This window comes from Mizuhopecten yessoensis, unplaced genomic scaffold (genome assembly GCF_002113885.1).
Source record: "Mizuhopecten yessoensis strain PY_sf001 unplaced genomic scaffold, ASM211388v2 scaffold9963, whole genome shotgun sequence".
NCBI lineage: Eukaryota > Metazoa > Mollusca > Bivalvia > Pectinida > Pectinidae > Mizuhopecten > Mizuhopecten yessoensis.
This window is the reverse complement of record NW_018408310.1, coordinates 554,865-575,758: the sequence shown is the minus strand read 5'-3', so window position 1 is coordinate 575,758 and position 20,894 is coordinate 554,865. Positions and strand designations below refer to the sequence as shown.

Sequence of the window (20,894 nt, the reverse complement as noted above, 5' to 3'; positions counted from 1 at the left end):
TATATGCTGCACAACACATAGCATATCTCAATATAACCCAGGCTCCTTATAATACAGGCTCACAGCAATCTATACACAATTACCTGCATAGACGTTACCTAGGGCTATGTATTTACCAGTAACTGTTCGAAAGTTTACCGAAAATATCACACCTGTCCACACATCTTCATTAGATTCATTAGTTAGGAAATATAAATGTAGACTGTACACAAACTGCCAATCGAATTGTAGATAAACTATCAAGTACTTAAAGGTTCACGATTTTGTGACTTCATCTGAAAGCAAATAAGTATAATGAAAAACACTCAGTCTTGGTTTAAGAAAGCGAACTACCAGTCAGCCTTAAACTATATTACGACACATTTGGATGTACATTGTGTAAAAAGTAAAAATTTGATTCACATTGTCTACTAGGAACCACAGTCTATGGGGAGCAATGTAATGGTCTACCATGATATACGTTTGTTATGTTGTAAATTCCACTAAGACATAAGTCGACATATATCTACCTACAATAACATGTATATAATATATACAGCAACAGATATTGTTGAAACGTACACTAAAACTGTGATCCATATGTTATGTAACATATCGTGCCTCTCTTTATACGTAATATTTCACAGTACCGACAACAAAGACTCTGTATGATGACTAGTAAAACACATTAATCCTCAAAATCCTGTTTCTGAAGCGAAAACCTGACCTGCCTCATATAGAAAATAGTTAAACAGGACAGTGTATTCACCATTGAGTAGGGCTTGACATGTAATGTTACCATCAGACTCTGGCCGATTTAGGTGCAAGATAAAGGATCATTAGTGTATTAAATATGACCATTGGCTATGTAGGGGATAACCTAAGATCAGGGGCAAAAAATTAAGTAATTCAAATCTCGAGTAAGCTCTCTAATCCAAATACCTGAGTAAGTTTGTTAATCTTTTAATCTCCAAGTTATTTCAAGCTTTTAAAAGTGTTTCCATTTGCATAAAGATAAACCTGTTTTGCATATTTAAACAATTATTTTTTTATGAACTAAAACTGGAATAAATTAAGGCTATTTATAATAATAGGCTTAGTAACCTGCATGTATACATTTAAATTACAATTATTTTCTTTCGAGTTTAAAATCCCGATTACCTATATATATGCGGCATGGCAGTCATATTTTGTCCCAAGTAACAGAACACTTCTTGGCAGCTCGTTTGTTTACAAAGACGCATTACACTCTTATCATGCAAACATTTATGCAAAGAATTTTTTCTCGGTTAGACATCACAACAATGTCTCATCATTGTATCAAAACAGAAATATCACGGACCTGATGGAACATTGATTGGAATTAAAGAGTAAAGGACTAAAAAGAACCAACATTGAACATCTTGGTAGCATAATATTGACACACCTTTTGAAAAATTCGCAAATAACTATATTGACAAACTGGCTGTGATACATGAAAGACATGTCAACACATACCAGGTACAATTGTGTATATATTTGTTTCATGTAGTACTAAACTAAAGAGAAAATACAGCGGGTTAAAAGCTGATTACCTACCAAAGCTTACAGAATGCCTGTCATACCAAACAACGTATGTATAAAAACAATTTTGCTACCCTATTCAGTATTGCATCAACACTTTTTATTTCCAAAGCATTTGACCACCATAATATTACCTTTTAACCCTTTCATCCCTATGTAACTTTAGTAGACTCTACCATGCATTGTTCTGAATGAGTCCATTTTGGTCTATAGTGGTGAAATAGTTACGGTAATATCAAAATGAGAAGGTATTTTCTAAATTCCAATACAATTTGTAATACCAAATATACAGGTCAGAAAACCCCTGTCATTTAAGTTTTAACTATGAAGTACTGACCTTCAGGACCGTAATCCCCGAGTACGGCATCACTAACAGGGCGGGAGTACACACCCGAGTCACGCACACTTGCCTTCACATCTCGCGTACTATCACTTTTATCCGACACATGAGATTTATCAGGTAAATGTGCCTTTGTCCGTTTGTCAGCAAGGTTTTCCCCACTAATCTTCCTCACTGTGGCAGCATATTTTCCTGGAAGATAGTCAGAATGTGTCCGTGTCACATTAGCTCCCTTTGAAACAGGGATATTACTTCTATTACCAACGTTTTCTGTCGTTTTTTGTGTAATGTGTGAGGTATTCAGTTTTGAAGTTTTCTGTGGAGCACCAGTCCTTGTGGATACTGATGATCCCGATCCTTTTCGGGATTTTTTCTCAGCCACTTCCTTGATTTGACTTATGTTTTCCACGGGAATGGAATCTTTTGGCGGACTCAGAATCTGTTCTATCTCGGAGACTTCCTGGCTTGTGTCGTAGTCGTGGGCCTGAGCAGTCGGTGGAGTTTTCTTTTTAGCTCCAATTGCTGGTTCATTTCCGGATTGCTGTGGGGGTGAATAATCAAATTTTGGTTTTAGGAGCCCTTTGAGCACTTCAGGGTTCACGGGTTTGATTGGTCGGTTGTTGTATGCTTCATATCGAGTCTCCATCATCGTGGCTGGCCGGTTGTCTCTGTGGGCCAGATAGTTGGTGGCCGGTGAGTGGCCGGATATAACAGGGGCTGTCATTGGACGATTGCTAGAAGTACTAGCCTCGGAAACAGGCAGATAAATGGATTCGGAGTCCAGCAAACTTGTCTGACTTTTGGTATCATAATCTGAAAATTGATAAACCAACAGTCAATGGTCAATGTTATATTACAATTCACTTGTCTTGTAAAATTTACACTGACTGGATGGCTAGCAATAATTAAATACTTTTCCCAGTCAATTAACACTTCTGAACAACTTCTTATTGTACATACATGCCAGATCTCATGGCGTGAGGCAAAATCTCAAGGATTTTCACCTCCGATAAAGTCTCACTGAGTAGGACATGAATTTACGGAAAGTCCTCAAAACCACATGTTTTTTTGTGATCGATCGGTGAACCATTTTCCCATTGTTGTTGTTTACTTGAAGTTTTACGAGATTCCACAATGTTTTCAGCGATAAATCACGAGAGCTCACGAGTAGTGGTCATAAAAAAATATGGAAGTGTTCGTATTGATGAAATAAACAAAATACTTCATAAAATATTCAAATTTCAGAAAAACAAAATTTCAACTTAAAATACCTATTAGATGTCAGTTGAAGGCGACATCTATCAGCAGTGATTATTGAAGTTATTATTATAGTCAACGGTATGTCATTTATTATTGCAATCGAATGCCACATTATTTCATCACGATTATAAATAGACTTACCGTCAGAGGTCACCTCCTGAATATTGAGGTCACTACATTGCGTAGCGATATGGCTGTCTCTACTGACGTCACCGTCACCATATCGAGCTGTAAATAAAAAATCAAACCGTCACATTCGATTCAGCTTGTTTCCATAACATACTAGTATTAGTAAATAAGTCAGGTTAGTCTGGAGATTATAAAACAACTGCCCATGTCCAGCTTAGAACTGGAATGTGGTCTGATGTAGGTACATATATTTGGAGTACCCACAATTAGCACAAGCAATGGCAATATGCCAAGATGGCTTACAGTTTATCAGCTATTGAATTTGGAGTTTTTTATAAAGCCAAACTAAAGTTTTTCGAAGCCTTGTTGATCAAACCTCTGTTTTTATTTCTTATTTACACATGAATCAAATGATTAAAACAAAGTTAGCAGAGGCTCACATAGGTAAACCCCCTCTCCCCCAATTCTTCCTCATCCTGCTTTGCTCATGATCTTTGACCTTTTAACCTTGACTGAAGACCAAAAAGTTACCATAATAATGGTGTGAATATGAACTAAATGTGCTCAGGAGGTCATGATGTAACTTTGTACACCAGCTTTGTACTATACTGATAGACACTTTTCCCATGACTGTTAAATGTGTAACCTTGACCAATCAGTGACCACCAAAACCTTATCAGGTATAGACCTCGATATAACCATACTATGGTGTAAATATGAACCACATGAGATATCTTGTACACAAACGTTTTACTACAGATGGACGCGATGACAAAGTATTTACTGTATACCTCCCTCGCTAGGTGGGGAGCTCAAGGGACGGGATATAAAGAAGGACACTCTTGTCAAAATCTAATGACATAGTAGATCATTTCAATCTTATTGACCTTATGGACTATTTCAATCTTTTGTTGTTGTTGATATTTTGAAATATCATGGTTAAGAATATGTACAACTGGCTTGTTTCTGAGGTCACATGGAAATGGTACTGTAACACTATTGTAAATCACAACAAATCATAGTGCGCTACATCCTCTATCTTACAACTACCTGCTGTGGTCCAGGCCCTTACTGGGTGTCTGTTGTATGAGTTGTGGCTCACATCGGAGGACGCCCGCACTGGTCTGTTGTACGCTGTGCTGGTGTCTGAAAGGTGATGGTCATATCTTAATAGGATTATTATGATTACAGCTCTATTCAAGTAGACAAACACAGAAAGCTCCTCAGTGACTCGTAGAATCTTAAAGAGTTAGCGTCTTACAGCAGTCAAATACAGATGGATATACATGTTTCATTGAAGTAACTGGGATAAATAGCTACCTGTCTACTAGAGTGACTTTAATACAGAATGCTCCCTGTTTATATCAGTGATGAGTCACTCAATTACTGAGAGATCTCATTATTTACATCGGTGATGAGTCACTCAAATACTGAGAGATCTCATTATTTACATCGGTGATGAGTCACTCAATTACTGAGAGATCTCATTATTTACATCAGTGATTAGTAACTCAAATACTGAGAGATCTCATTATTTACATCAGTGATAAGTCACTCAATTACTGAGAGATCTCATTATTTACATCAGTGATGAGTCACTCAAATACTGAGAGATCTAATTACATACATCAGTGATGAGTCACTCAAATACTGAGAGATCTCATTATTTACATCAGTGATTAGTAACTAAAATACAAAGAAAGCTCCCTAATAACATCAGTGATGAGTCAAATACAGATAATAGACTGTTTACATGCATTTCAGACATAGGTTTAGTCATTTGGGCTCAGAGCAGCACTTATACATCATAACCATTGACTCAAAAACAGACAGCTACCCATTTACTCAAGTAACACTGATACAGTAAACTACCTGTTTACTCATGATGTGACTCAGAAACAGTGTGAGGCCTGCCTACCTGGTTGTGTGAGCGTGTCTGTAAAGCCGGTTCCTGACAGATCATTGAGTGTACTCTGATTGGACGAGTAGGATAGATCCTGCGAGAGCTCCTGTTGATGTAGTTTTTGTTTAGAGAGTATTTTACTTAACTTGGCATCTTCTTGGGATTCCAGCTGTAACGACACAAAAATAATACTTCAATTTCAAATAAAATGTTAACATGCAGAAAAAACATTCTATGAATTCAACTATCTTTAATTCAAAATAAAAAAGATTTTATAATTTCAAGTGTCTTTTATCTACTGAAAAATCTTCAATTATTTCAACTGCCTCTAGTTGAACATTCACAGGTTTTATTTTTGTGGAAATCCAGAAATGGTTTTGATGATACCAATATAGGTTGACAATAATAAGTACCATGACCTTCATAGAGGTCAATTGTTATATCTCAAACAATGTACCACTGCCTTGTCTCTAGTAAACCAACACTGCTGATCCTACACACAGGGTTTTACACTGAACTCTATACGTAGGCAGACCAAATTGTCTGTAGATGTTTATCAACAGAACAATTGTAAGACACAATCAAAAGACATAATGAAAAAAATTATGAATGGCTATTATCGATCTTATGAGTAAACGGTATTGTGCTTGGTTTATTGATTCATTCAAGACTGATATTACCAAATAAAGAAACAATATTTTTACTCCGTTTGTAGGGGTTGAGTAATAGAGATCTAACAATGGGTCAGCTGACAGGACAGGGGCCATTTCTTCCTGATTCATTCAGTAATTTGAAGAACAGTTAGAAGTTATTATATAGCAGCCAACTCTTCATACTTAATGACTTTGTCCTTGAAAAGCTTGCCTTCATACAAACATACACAGAACTAAAATATTAACTTCATGATATTGAGATTTGAGAGACTTTGAACTGCACAAAAACCTGTCTTTACTAAGATCAGGAATGACTAAACAATTTGTCGGACGATGTGTCGACAAAGGCAGGTTAAAGACAAGGAATCCAGTCTTTTGGTGCAATAAAATAATGTCTCAGATTTGTCCTTAACTCATTCACCCCTGAAGACACATTTGAACTCTTCCAATTCAAAGGTTGGAATAGTTCATTATGAAATTTCAGGGATGAATGAGTTAATGTCAGGTGTCAGTCAAGTCAAGTTTCACTGTATCATAGCTATTATAGTCATCATTACTAAAAAAAAATACACATAATTCAGTTTAATTCCATTTAATTGCTGTTAACTATATGGATTGACATTACAATTGAAACTTCAAAACATCATTGAAATTTGTAGAATTACATTGTATGTATTAATGTAATAATAGAGGGATCCACAATAAGGCAAATGCATGTATTATATGTCTACTGGTAGGCTTAACTCATTCACCCCTGAACACACATTTGAACTCTTCCAATTCAAAGGATGGAATAGCTCATTATGAAATTTCAGGGGTGAATGAGTTCATGTTGATTGTTCATTATCCTCACTGCTATCCACAAATGTCTGTACAGTGATTTACACCCTAGAAAAGGAAATGGATATTTCCAGTGAGGATTGATTATGATGACTGCTGCAAGGTCATTCTTATCATTTCAAAGACCAGTCTGGTGATACATTAAACAACAGCCTTAGGCATTAAAGTAAAGGGTACCTGAAAGTTCAGCTATATTGGTACCTATATATATATAAACCATTGTCAACATTGCAAAATATTTGTTAAAGTCCCTTATGAAAGAAGGATTTCATAAAAAATAAATCACAGGCATTTTGCTTCATCTTCTGTATAGAAGAGAAAATAGTCCAAGTCATAAGAACTCTTGAGTAGAAATCTTCTTCACAGTTAGTTCATATCCATATACTGAAATCTGGTTTTTTCCTGTATGACTATAGCTATGATGAATTTTATCTGAAAACTAGAAAATGTCTGTAATACATAAATGCCCCCACTCATGGATGGGACGGGACAGGACGCAACGGGACGGACATAGGCAACACTATATGCCCCCCCCACAAGTGTTCTGAATGTAAAAGTTTGGGATTCGAACCCTGGACTTCAGATTGTTATACTAACGCTCTTACCGACTGAACTTCATGATCAATGGAAGCGTCCTGGCCCATCAGTGCTACATTTATATTCAAAAGGAAATTAACACATTCACCCCTGAAGACACACATTTGAACTTTTTCAATTCAAAGGTTGGAATAGTTCATTATGAAATTTCAGGTTGGAATAGTTCATTATGAAATTTCAGGGGTGAATGAGTTAAGGGAATGTTACTGTATAGATAGAGGATTGCTTATTTGGGGTGGCCTCTCTTTAGCAAATTAAATTTTAGTACTATGGACTGTTAAACCATGTTGTAGTATTTTTACATACAGTACATATATATCTTAAAATATTAAAATAAACAACGGTCATGTTTGTTTTTTGCAGTGAACTCTCAAATTTATAACAGCATTAATCAATGGACACTGGTGTTCAAATTCTAATGAGCTGTCTCAATGCATTTGTCCGGGGACTTTTTGTCTACCGATGTGCTTTGAAGAATACTATGTAGACTTTTTTCATGGTGCTTTCAGTGCATAATCAATGAGCTATACCGTAAACCTAAAACATCATGTCTCTTTAGCATACATATTACATGAAAATGTATACCAATTAGTACAAAAAATGTGTGCAAAAAAATATTATGGTAGGCTAAATCAATATCCTATGTTAATGAAATATCTATCATGAAAGGTTTATCAATACAAGCTAGAATTTGTTATGCAGTAAAACAAATTGATACTGAAAAACAAGCTGAACGCCATATATTGTTTGCTATTTGTAATAACTAAGTGATAATATTATGTTACAAGGATGTGTTGAGCATTATACACCCTTAGCTTGTACAGTTCAAACATCTGTAGCGGTTTTATGTTACTTTAATAAGATAATTTATCGACCTTATAGAAGGAACAGTTCCTTTTTCAAGGTTGATCCATTATAGTCTATAGATATTAATTTTGATTTAAGTGGTATCACTTTTACTCTATGAATGGTATACTTGTATAAGAGGTCCACTGTTTGAATGATTCAAACATACTATTAGTCCATATATACCCAGGTATACATATATAGATTGAAGTGTAGATTTATTTTGTCTAATTAATAAGAACATACAACCCTCTGATTGTCAGCTCTTTGTATATATAGTGAAAAAATATTACATGCAATCCAGAATTCAGCATTTAAATATATACACCATTTGATATATCGCCCTATCTAGCTAACATAAGCCACTCTAAAGCACTTTACAGTACAAAGATATACAATTTTATACAGTCAATACAATTAGTATATATATTAAACAATACAATATTGAGGAATTCGCAGCAGCTGCCTAATCAGGTTCTTACTACTACAGTGTAGTCCTATGCCACCTGGCTAATATCTCCCTATGTGTGTATATGCCTGTGTGTGTGCTGGAGATGTATTGTGTTCTGTTTGTAGTGCGACCGTGCTTCCAACGGTATCATTTATAGTGCCACCTCACTTGAATGCTACAGCACAGATACAGCAACACCCACCACAGACCGATTTATACTCCACCTGGGTTGTTGGAGTTGTGTGGGGTGGAGAAAAACACTTTCTCTGAATATTCCATTCATACGGCAACTCTGGGGATCGAACCCCGGCCGCCTGCTGGAGTGTTAACCACTAGACCAATCTGCCCACAGTAAGTTTGTATTCCATGTGTGTGATTGTTGGTTACTCCACCACCTCCACTAGAACACTTCTCCACATACCAACAACTTTTTGCATGATAACAAATCTCCAATATTCAGATTTGAAGAGCGTTTGAACATGTGAAACTTTATCCACTGTAGATGAACTTGTTGCAGGTTTATCATGTAACCCTTTGAACATCTGTAGGCCTGAGTTTGTAAATCTATTTTCTGTGAGAAGTTTTGATAGCAAAGACATGAAGTACCTAGTATCAATACAGCGCACCTGCACAGTCAGCTATTGTGGTAATGACTAATTAAATACAGGTAGCATGTCCAGATGGATAAGGGGTGATTACAGGTACACACCAGCAGGTAGAATTAGGTACACTTAAGTACGTTCAATACACCTCTGTATATACCTGTCATCTTTTGAGGAGAAATGATCAAATATCAATATGTGCTCAAATCTCCAAGGTGTTATTAGTTACCTGTGTAGATCTATATGTGTTGTAACTTCTGATTCAAACAACACAATGCCTCTTTTCTGTCCGATTTCAATATATCATGAATGCACTTGATGTGTGATAGATTGTATTAGCGTTACCAGTAATGTGCCAAATAAGCAATTTTCCCCCTAGCTGTCACAGGTATACATTTACAGGTATACCTAATACAGGTGCTAGCACAGGTAGATAATGTTGGTACTAATGACATATAGCATGTCGATCAGTAATAACAGATTGTCAGCCCCAGAGACAGTATATAGGGTACCTACAGCTTCTGTTACATCAATTGGGAATAATCAACGTAAACTCAATCCATAACACCAAATCCAATACATAACAGAGTATTTTTGGTCGCAGAACAAGTTAAAATTCATACAACCATAGTTGGAAAATGAAATTTTTAAGGCAGCAAAGCACAGACGTTTTTACTCTATGCTTTATAAGTAGGTAAAATATATAAGTAACCTAGTGTTTTCCAATCCTCACTCAGCAGGGGACATTTAAACATTGGCGTGTTAGTATATTAAGTGATTATCTTTCGTCTTTCAGTTATACTTTAACTGGCTACATCTAAAATCTAGGCCTGTCAGATTTTAAGCTCACACAATTAAAGATGGTTAAACTTGGACATTTGCTACTCCCTTAGAGATAAAGAAATCCTTTAACTGTCTGTAGCACTTATAAGACAGATGAGCCTTCTGAAGAATACCAGCATCTTGTCTGTTTAACCCTTTCACCACTGTAGACCGCAATGGACTCATCCAGATCAACGCATGGTAGAGTCTACTAAAGTTGCATAGGGGTGAAAGGGTTAATTCTACATCATGGAATCATTCCATATACAGTCTGTATTGACATCACCAACATAACACTTCAGTCAAAATGATTGCTGAGAGAACCGACTGGAACGGCAAATAGTGATTCCTTGTTGACAATTATTAAATTATTTACTAATCGAGGTATGAACAGTCATTCAAGAATGAATGTAGACTGAGTGTGTGATGCAAATGTGAGTTGAAAATATATGGGGCGTTGTGACCTTACACTCACTGCTGTTATGCATTTTAATTTATATCACAATGAGGCACGGTAGCCTAGTGGTAGGACGCTGGGCTCGTGACCGAAGGGTTGCGGGTTCGAGTCACAGCATGACAATGTGTTCTATCTTTGACCAAGATACTTTACTACGCTTGTTCCAGTCTACTCAGCTGTAAATGACTACATGGTTGGGCAGTGCTAGAAAATTGTTGAATGCTAGCTGTGAGCGCCAAAATGGCAGCACCGGCTGTATGCTCCCCAGGGAGTTGAGAAAGATATTGGCTGGTTCCAAAGGCCCAATAACCACGGATAATAATTTGTAAACCGCTTTGAGACAACCAACGATCAAGGTTGTGATAAAGCGGTATATAAGAACCTCGAATTATAACTAGAAACAAACAGACAACCTGTTTTACTTTTTTTCTTCAAAAAGAAACTCTATACCTATATCTGACTTGTAATTTATATGTCATTTCTAAGCTAAGCTGTAGATGAAGGCCAGATTTGGTACAAGCTGCGGTTTTCAGTGTAAGGCAATTTAACGTATGTCCCTAAAAAGGCCTCAACCAGGTACTCAGACAACAATGGCCGACGCACTTGACTTTTATAACAGGTATATCTCAGTACGAGATAGGTGGCCAATAGACAATAATGCTATAACAATGTGCACGGTCACATGTCTAATCTGGGGTTCAAAGCGGAGAAAAGCCATAATAACTTCTCATCGATTCCTAGATTTTAAATGTCAGGATGATCAACGAGGATAAGCGTGGCAGGTAGCCAAAGTAAAAGTACACCAGTGTTGTAGCCACACTGTAGAGAATGATAACAACAGATGATCTATTAGTACACATGATAGCTGTGATTGCATCGGCTTTATGGAAATAAAAGCTTCACAATACACACAAAATAAAATCATAACTATTCGAAGTGGTGATATGATTGAAATGTGACTAGTCCACAGATTTATTTCAAAGTCAGACTTAGATAAACTAACATGGCGTGATGTAAGTTCAACAGCCAGACCAAGGGTGATCATGGGGGGGGGCATGGTCATACAACGATAGGTTATACAACGATAGACAGACCAAGGGAAATCATAGGGGGGCATGGTCATACAACGATAGACAGGCAGACAAAGGGTGATCATAGGGGGCATGGTCATATAAACGATAGACAGACAGACATAGGGGGGCATGGTCATACAAACGATAGACAGACCAAGGGTAATCATAGGGGGGCATGGTCATACAATGATAGGTTATACAACAATAGACAGTCCAAGCGTTATCATAGGGGGGGGTATGGTCATACAACGATAGACAGACTAAGGGTAAACATAGAGGGGCATGGACATACAAACAATAGACAGACAAAGGGTAATCATAGAGGGGTATGGACATACAACGATAGACAGACCAAGGGTAATCATAGAGGTGCATGGACATACATACAATAGACAGACAGACAAAGGGTAATCATAGAGGGGTATGATCATACAACGATAGACAGACCAAGGGTAATCATAGAGGGGTATGCTCATACAACGATAGACAGACTAAGGGTAAACATAGAGGGGCATGGACATACAAACAATAGACAGACAAAGGGTGATCATACAACGATAGACAGACAGACAAAGGTTGATCAAAGGGGGGCATGGTCATATAAACGATAGACAGACAGACATAGGGGGGCATGGTCATACAAGGGGGGTCATACGGGGGCATGGCCATATGAATGATAAAGAGACATGCCAATAGTTTTGTAGACAGACAGACAAAGGGTGATAATAGGGGGGCATGGTCAAACAACGATAGACAGACTAAGGGTAAACATAGAGGGGCATGGACATACAAACAACAGACAGACAGACAAAGGGAGATCATATGGGGGCATGGTCATACAAACGATAGCCAGACAGACAAAGGGAGATCATATGGGGGCATGGTCATACAAACGATAGCCAGACAGACAAAGGGAGATCATATGGGGGCATGGTCATACAAACGATAGACAGACCAAGGGTAATCATAGGGGGGCATGGTCATACATACAAACAATAGACAGACAAAGGGTGATCATAGCGAGGAATGGTCATACATCGATAGACAGACAGACTAAGGGTGATCATAGGGGGGCATGGTCATACAAACAATAGACAGACAGACAGAGGGTGATCATAGAGGACCATGGTCATACAACGATAGACAGACAGACAAAGGGTGATCATAGGGGGGCATGGTCATACAATGATAGACAGACAAAGGGTGATCATAGGGGGGCATGGTCATATAACGATAGACAGACAAGGGGTGATCATAGGGGGGCATGGTCATACAACGATAGACAGACAGACAAAAGATGATCATAGGGGGGCATGGTCATACAACGATAGACAGGCAGACAAAGGGTGATCATAGGGGAGCATGGTCATACAACGATAGACAGACAAAGGGTGATCATAGAGGGGCATGGTCATACAACGATAGACAGACGGACAAAGGGTGATCATAGGGGGGCATGGTCATACAAACGATAGACAGACAAAGGGTTATCATAGAGGGGCATGGTCATACAACGATAGACAGACAGACAAAGGGTGATCATAGGGGGGCATGGTAATACAACGATAGGTTATACAACAATAGAACTACCAAGCGTGATCATAGGGGGGGCATGGTCATATAAACGATAGACAGACGGACAAAGGTTGATCATAAGGAGGCATAGTCATATAAACAATAGACAGACAGACAAAGGTTGATCATAGAGGCATGGTCATATAAACGATAGACAGACAGACAAAGGTTGATCATAGGGGGGCATGGTCATATAAACAATAGACAGACAGACAAAGGGTGATCATAGGGGAGCATGGTCATACAATGATAGACAGACAAAGGGTGATCATAGGGGGGCATGGTCATATAAACGATAGACAGACAGACAAAGGTTGATCATAGAGGCATGGTCATATAAACGATAGACAGACAGACATAGGGGGGCATGGTCATACAACGATAGACAGACAGACAAAGGGTGATCATAGGGGGACATGGTCATACAATGATAGACAGACAGACAAAGGGTGATCATAGGGGGCATGGTCATATAAACGATAGACAGACAGACAAAGGGTGATCATAGAGGAGGCATGGTCATATAACGATAGACAGACAGACAAAGGGTGATCATAGGGGGGCATGGTCATACAATGATAGACAGACAGACAAAGGGTGATCATAGGGGGCATGGTCATATAAACGATAGACAGACAGCCAAAGGATGATCATAGAGGAGGCATGGTCATACAATGTTAGACAGACAGACAAAGGGTGATCATAGGGGGACATGGTCGTACAATGATAGACAGACAGACAAAGGGTGATCATAGAGGAGGCATGGTCATATAACGATAGACAGACAGAAAAAGGGTGATCATAGGGGGGCATGGTCATACAATGATAGACAAAGGGGGATCATAGGGGGGCATGGTCATATAAACGATAGACAGACAGACAAAGGATGATCATAGAGGAGGCATGGTCATACAATGATAGACAGACAGACAAAGGGTGATCATAGGGGGGCATGGTCATACAAGGGTGGTCATAGGGGGGCATGGCCATATAAATGATAAAGAGACATGCCAATAGTTTTGTCATTGAATACATTTTGTATTAAAGCATGCCATAAATTATATATGGTAAGTTAATCTATTAATAATATAATAAGTTATTGATGTTAATATGATGCATAAATATAATATTTTTAAAAAAGTTTGACAACCTGTTCTGCTGTGATGCATATAATGATAAACACTCTTGGTGACATCATCAGAAAATTGAAAAAATTAATGTTGGAAATCTTGTTCGGACAGGTAGTTCATTAACAAAATGTTAAAAGTACTGATAGTCAAACAAAATATTATGAGTGAACATTTTTGCAATGCATCACTAGTCTGTATATTTACGTTCATTAATATATTTTCTGTCACAAAAACATCTCTGTCACAGGGATTCAATCCCTATACCTTCTGATTACCATATATTACTTTTCGGCAACATTGTTGGGAATCATTTTAAAATATTCTAACTCCCTCAAAAGGTATGCATCCTATAATAATCTTTGAACAGTATTAATAATGAGGAAATATCATTAATTTAACATGTCTTCGTACAGTTTCAATGAAGAGGAAATAATGTTTCAGACTTACATACAGTAATTAGGTGGTGGATCTCTCTGCAGTAACATCTTAGAATGAAATACAGCTGTATCTTTTTAAATTTCAGTTAAGAGATAAGGAAATATACAGTGGACGACAGAAGCTACTTCGACACTGACCCCACGCCTCTCGAAATGTGTGCAGGTGGTAACATAAATACTTCCTACTGCACAACCAAGTTTGTACCTGTAGCGTGCACGGAGCAGGCTGATGACATAACAGTTCTCAAGGAGAGAGAATATTGTTTTGTACAGCTATTCCATACCATAATTGTGTGGAGACCCCACGATTTCAGTGTCAGGAGGCCTACTATTGATTTGGCCGAGTTTACGGGTAATGCCTCTGGTCATGTAAGCACAAGTTATGCCAGCTATATTTGACATTGAACAAGTTTCAAACTGTTCCAATATCTTTACAACTTTGTCTGCATGGGAACTTGTTTTTTAAACTACTCAAAGAAAACCTTGACAGACATAATTATGCAAGTTTATCTATTTGCAATCTTAAAAAAAGACTATATATCTGATGACTGATTTTTTTTTCTTTTAAATAATTTGCATTTATATTAAAGCATAAGATATGCTAGAACACTATTTTGAATACTCTAACATACAACATGTACATCAATGTGTTATAAAAACCATTCAAAATTAGCAATCAATTATCCAAGGATTATCATCTAAATATTTTAAATTTTTAAATAACTATATTTGTTTCAGATTTTCATTCAAATTGAAATTTAAAAACACACACAAATTATTGTAATTTTTTAAAGAAAATTAATTCAAATTGAAATTTACAAAAAAAAAAAAAAAGAAGAAAATTAAACATTCATTGATCATAGTTATCATATAATTCAGATTTAATGAGATATTATTAATAAAAAAAAATAATTATTAACTAAATGAAATCAGATTTGTACAGGGCCTATTACAAGGATTGTGGACACTTTTGTACATGAACCAGACAACATTATCAGACCCATAATTACCTGTTATGACCGAAGTCTCCACACTCTATCCAAAATGTCTCCATTACAAATAAAATTCCCCGTCTTCTAAAAAAAAAATCAAATCTGACCAACAACAATAGATAAATCTGTGTCCCGTTGAAGACTTGTTTACAAACAGCACACTTCAATGGATATCATAGACAAACAGTCCTACTTACAAAAATACAGTCCGATCAGGTTTCCAAGTTTTTAAACAATAGCCAAGTCAATGAGGGTGATCACAGTTGTTAGCACCAAATCACAGTAAAGTATCCCGATGGTTCTATAAAGTCCAATGTTATGGGTCGCCAATACTAAGTAGTTAAGGTTGACTCACGATTTGATAACAAAAATAACGTGACCCAGTATAAAGATCGAACCACTATATATATACACCCCCCTGAAATCTACGTAGTAGTATTCAACTGTATTGACGTTCATAATACCATACCAAAAATCTATCAACTCATTACGCGCATGATATGGTCTATAATACCACGCAAGTAAAGCCTATATATATATATAATTTTATGTATATTATCGTCCGACACTTGTATTAGTTAGTATGGTGAAATATCTCCTGCAATGCCATTGGATATAAATACCATTTACTTCAGTAAGGGTCAATAATTCCGGCCCATTCCTTAAGTAAATATGTACCATTTAACACTTGTCTACGTGTGTATTGTAATAGGGTCTTTGTATAACACGAGAGTTTAGAAGTGATCAAATGCTATTACGATCCGTTAGAGTACATGGTAGGGTATCTTATAATTTTTTCACAAAGGTAGTTCGGAACACCTGTAGCTAACGAGCGTCTGTGTTTTACATATACCTTTGTTCTCAGTAAAGGTACGATTCCTTTGTTTACTTATCGCAGTGTCAGATTGATACCATCTATTTAAGGTGGCTGATTCTCTTTGTCCTCATACCAAATACAATACTTACATCATCATTCACGACACTTTAAAATACTGATTAAATTTCAAACAGATTTTTTTTTTTTAACAGGATCATTCAGGTGGGAGAAGTGATTACAGATGATTTAACGTTAAGTCATTTAAATATAACCTGATCTAAATGCTCCAAGAATTTGTTCAAATTATAAACAATTTTCTAATTTTACACTTAATATTTTCAACACTTGACAACCTACATTATCATAATCAGGATGATGAAAGAGAAATAATAATATTGAAAATGAATATTATGACAAGAAGTGGACAAATTTCTACAAAGTGTAGTATTATATCTTTCAATCATTGTGGTCATGACACTGAAATTGATCGCCCATTAACCTAAACAATGGTTAGCCATTTCTGCTTTGTTGGAATGGTTTTCTTTGTGTATTGTAGTGTCAGCTGTTTGTTAAGTCATATTATCATGTCTATTTTCTCTCTAAAATGATAATTACTGATGTTATCCTTACCAGATAATGGATAATCATGATGGGGAGACCATTATATGAAAACATGTAACAACATCAGCATCAACTGTCGTGTCAAAGTTACGTCACTGATGAAGTAACAAAACTTGACAATGTGAATTACATTTTGACTTTTGAAATTAAATTATTTTGTATGTCTTTTTTTTCTTAAGATATGATTCAGAGGATAATAAAACATTTCTTGTAAATAGTCGTTTGAAGCAAAATTCTGCAAATAAACATTTGCAAAATACAGTAATTAGTATAATAATAATTATCATGATAATTAACTACCATTAGCAGGGTACAAAATATTTCCATGTTGAAACACAACGGTGTCCATATTAATGTACTATTATGGTAATTAGGTCAGCCGGATAACAACAACTAACCATCCTGTACCTTAATCTGGTGTAAATAACAACCAGCTTACTAAACCTTACTTGGACATGTTCCAGACCTAATTTCTCATGGAACACAACCTCAGTATAGACTAAATGCCACCACTTTTGAACAAAAAGGAATCTCTAAAGAATACACTATATATAAAGATATTGACTCTACCTACCTTTGGTTTAGTTCTCCTGACAATGTAAAAGAGTCCGGGAGTCTACCCTTAGTCTAACTTACTGGATAGACACTGCTAATGAGGGACCCTACCCTTATTCTAACTCACTGGATAGACACTGCTAGTGAGGGACCCTACCCTTATTCTAACTCACTGACAGACATGTACAATGCTAGACAGGGACCCCATCCTTGGTTTAGTTCACTTGTCAGACAATGCTAGACAGGGACCCTATCCTTGGTTTAGTTCACTTGTCAGACAGTGCTAGACAGGGACCCTATCCTTGGTTTAGTTCACTTGTCAGACAGTGCTAGACAGGGACCCTATCCTTGGTTTAGTTCACTTGTCAGACAATGCTAGCCAGGGACCATACCCTTGGTTTAGTTCACCTGACAGACGATCTTAGCCAGGGACCCTATCCTTGGTTTAGTTCACTTGACAGACAATCTCAGCCAGGGACCCTATCCTTGGTTTAGTTCACCTGACAGACAATGCTAGCCAGGGACCATACCCTTGGTTTAGTTCACCTGACAGACAATGCTAGCCAGGGACCATACCTTTGGTTTAGTTCACTTAACAGACAATGCCAGCCACTGAATCTTCCTCTGGTTTAGTTCACCTGTCAGATATTGCTATCCAGAGACCCTACCTTTGGTTTAGTTCACTTGACAGTCACTTAGCCAGGGCTGCAGTACCCTTGGGTAAGTACACCTAACAGAAAATGAAACACCTGACAATGACCCTACCCTTTGTGTAGAAGTTAGATGTGACTGATCTACAGCTTGTGTCCTGGTAAAGGACAACAACCTCAATTACTTTTATAATGGCTAAATTATTAGCTTGCGAGTCTGATAAACATCAGACCAGAACCTATACATATTTAATTAGATGTGTAGATGACCATTACTATACAAGGGTTTAAAGGGAAGAGAAACACTCTATGTACAATTGCCTGCAATTATGAAAATTTCATCTCTTTGGATCAGAGTGCTGGTGACAAAAGCATTCTGCAACATTTTTCATTTCAACTGAATTACAGAATATCAGAAATGATGACACTATATCTCAAATAAATAATTCTAAAATGGAATTCTTAAATTAATATTGAATCAACTATTGAAAGACAACAGACATTTTCTAAAAAAAAAATCTATTCTGATGACTGCAAAATCTGTCAATATTCTATGTCAGATTATTGCAAAATTCCATTTCACCTGATCAAGTATGGTGCTGAAGATCTAACTTGGTGCCAATACAAAGACATACAATATTCACCTGGAGCAAACAAAGAACTTACCTGTAATCAATCAATACACAGCTCTTCCGAACACTCTAAATACAGTAGGCAGGCTCCATAATGTATGTAAAAAGTAATTAAATCCAGGTAAAAATTGCAAACTTCCAATACGTGTCTATGTAACAGCGGCACAAGTATATAATGTTAAAGCTGGAACGTCCATGCAACTCTGTGTTTTGGTTTACCTGGGTTCAGTACAGCCCCACATTGACAATGCAATACTCCTACTTGTGTGTGTATATATATATATATATATATATACACTGTTATTATTGCCTATCTTTCATAGAGCTGATTGACTTCTTCCAAAGCTGGCAGATTGCCCATAAAGGTCACATGACTGATTCAATACACCCCAAGGAGCAGCCGCCATTATGCCACTCTGTACAGCTGATGCTGTCATGGCAACCAGGTGTAAACAAACTGTTTATTTTATGCAAGACTACCTGAGCCGGTATAAGGTGATATCGGCAGGTAGAAATATAGGCCACATGAGTTTACCTAGCCGCCAGGTTAGACCGTGGGGGGAGAGCTGAGGGTTGGGTGTTGGGTAGACATTTATTTCACCCCCCTTTGAGAAATTAGGTTTTCACATTGAAGGGAATTCCCCTTTTTCACCCAGCCAGTACCTGTGACATATATTCCGTTGTATAGCTATATATCATGCAGTTGACCGGAACGAAAGAAGAAAAAAATCATTGATTCAGATTTATTTTTTAATGTCCTGAACATCTATTACTATAAATACAAAGATACTATAATGATCAAACAGGTTCACCAATGACTGACAGAGACATCTACTATATATACCCTGTATATAGTGTACCTCACTCCCTATACCCTACATCTGTTTACTGACTTAACCTGTTGTTGACCTTTCTTACGATGATAAACATAAATAAACACACACCACGCTACAGCCTACGTAATGGCTGCAAAAAACATGAAGAAAAAATGTGACAGTGTCATAATAATTATAACTCACAACATTTTTACTATGTATATATACCTATAAGTGTCAACTCTGTTTAAAGCTCATTGAATCGTGATCGTCTGAGCAGAGAAGTTCTACGTCATACTCTCTGTTAGATAAACATACACCCTAACATGGCAAAATGCCATACACTTTACTTAAGAAAAAGGTAAATAATTTAATTTCACCTATTATAAGCATTGTCATGTTTTTAGATTATATGCGATAACCTCGAAAACAAAACTAGCATTTTTTTTATACAAGTTTCTAGTTGGTTTGATATAAATCAAACACATTATTGCTATTTTGTCAAAAATGAATAAATTACAATTTTATTCAAAACAAAAAGTGTTTGTCTTCAAATGAAATTATAAGGAATGACCAAGATCTTGTTTATTTCTTGTTTTAGTGTAGCTTTTAGGTATACAGTATAATAAAAACATAAAGTTTTGTCCCTTTATACTAAATCAAAGCAATTTAAAAAAAAATATAAATTATAAACAAAATCATGATTATCTATGATAGAAATATTTTATCAATCAATTTCACAAAATTGGTATTTTGATATGAACTTTTTAATCTTCGTTACAGTTAAGGACTCCCAGCGATCAGTGTTGTAAATTCAGCGAAGAAGAGTTCCAATTTGATCTGCCGTTATCTGACTAGTCCACATACCACGGCAAAGATCTTCATGTGTACATGAAAGAAGCAGACATATACTTATAACATTTCTTTTTCACAACCATCTTCATGATTGACCTCAGTTGTTGCAAAGACATTAACCCCTAAATTAACAATTTGTTTTTTTGCAAACTCATCTCTGGCTCTAGGATTCCATCCCTGGACCTCTTCAGCTGGGAGCTTATTTTATCTACTGTGCTACGATGATATTTGTTATGTTAACCCTTTCACCCCCATGTTACTTTCATAGACTCTACCATGCATTGATATGGATGAGTCCAT

General features: G+C 36.7%; 1 protein-coding gene across 5 annotated transcripts in view; it reads right to left on the bottom strand.

Moving 5' to 3' along the window:
* Window positions 1-20,894, bottom strand: part of LOC110459051 — a 96,417-nt gene that overhangs the window by 18,917 nt on the left and 56,606 nt on the right. For all 5 annotated transcript variants that reach the window (XR_002463854.1, XR_002463853.1, XM_021511092.1 and 2 more), the window contains exons 10-13: window positions 5,190-5,343; window positions 4,322-4,417; window positions 3,284-3,370; window positions 1,880-2,695 (exon numbers count right to left, since the gene is read on the bottom strand). Coding sequence is in view for 3 of the 5 variants with exons in the window: in XM_021511092.1 (XP_021366767.1) it covers window positions 1,880-2,695; window positions 3,284-3,370; window positions 4,322-4,417; window positions 5,190-5,343 (1,153 nt within the window). In the remaining 2 variants the exon portion in view is untranslated. The remainder of the gene's footprint in view (window positions 1-1,879; window positions 2,696-3,283; window positions 3,371-4,321; window positions 4,418-5,189; window positions 5,344-20,894) is intronic.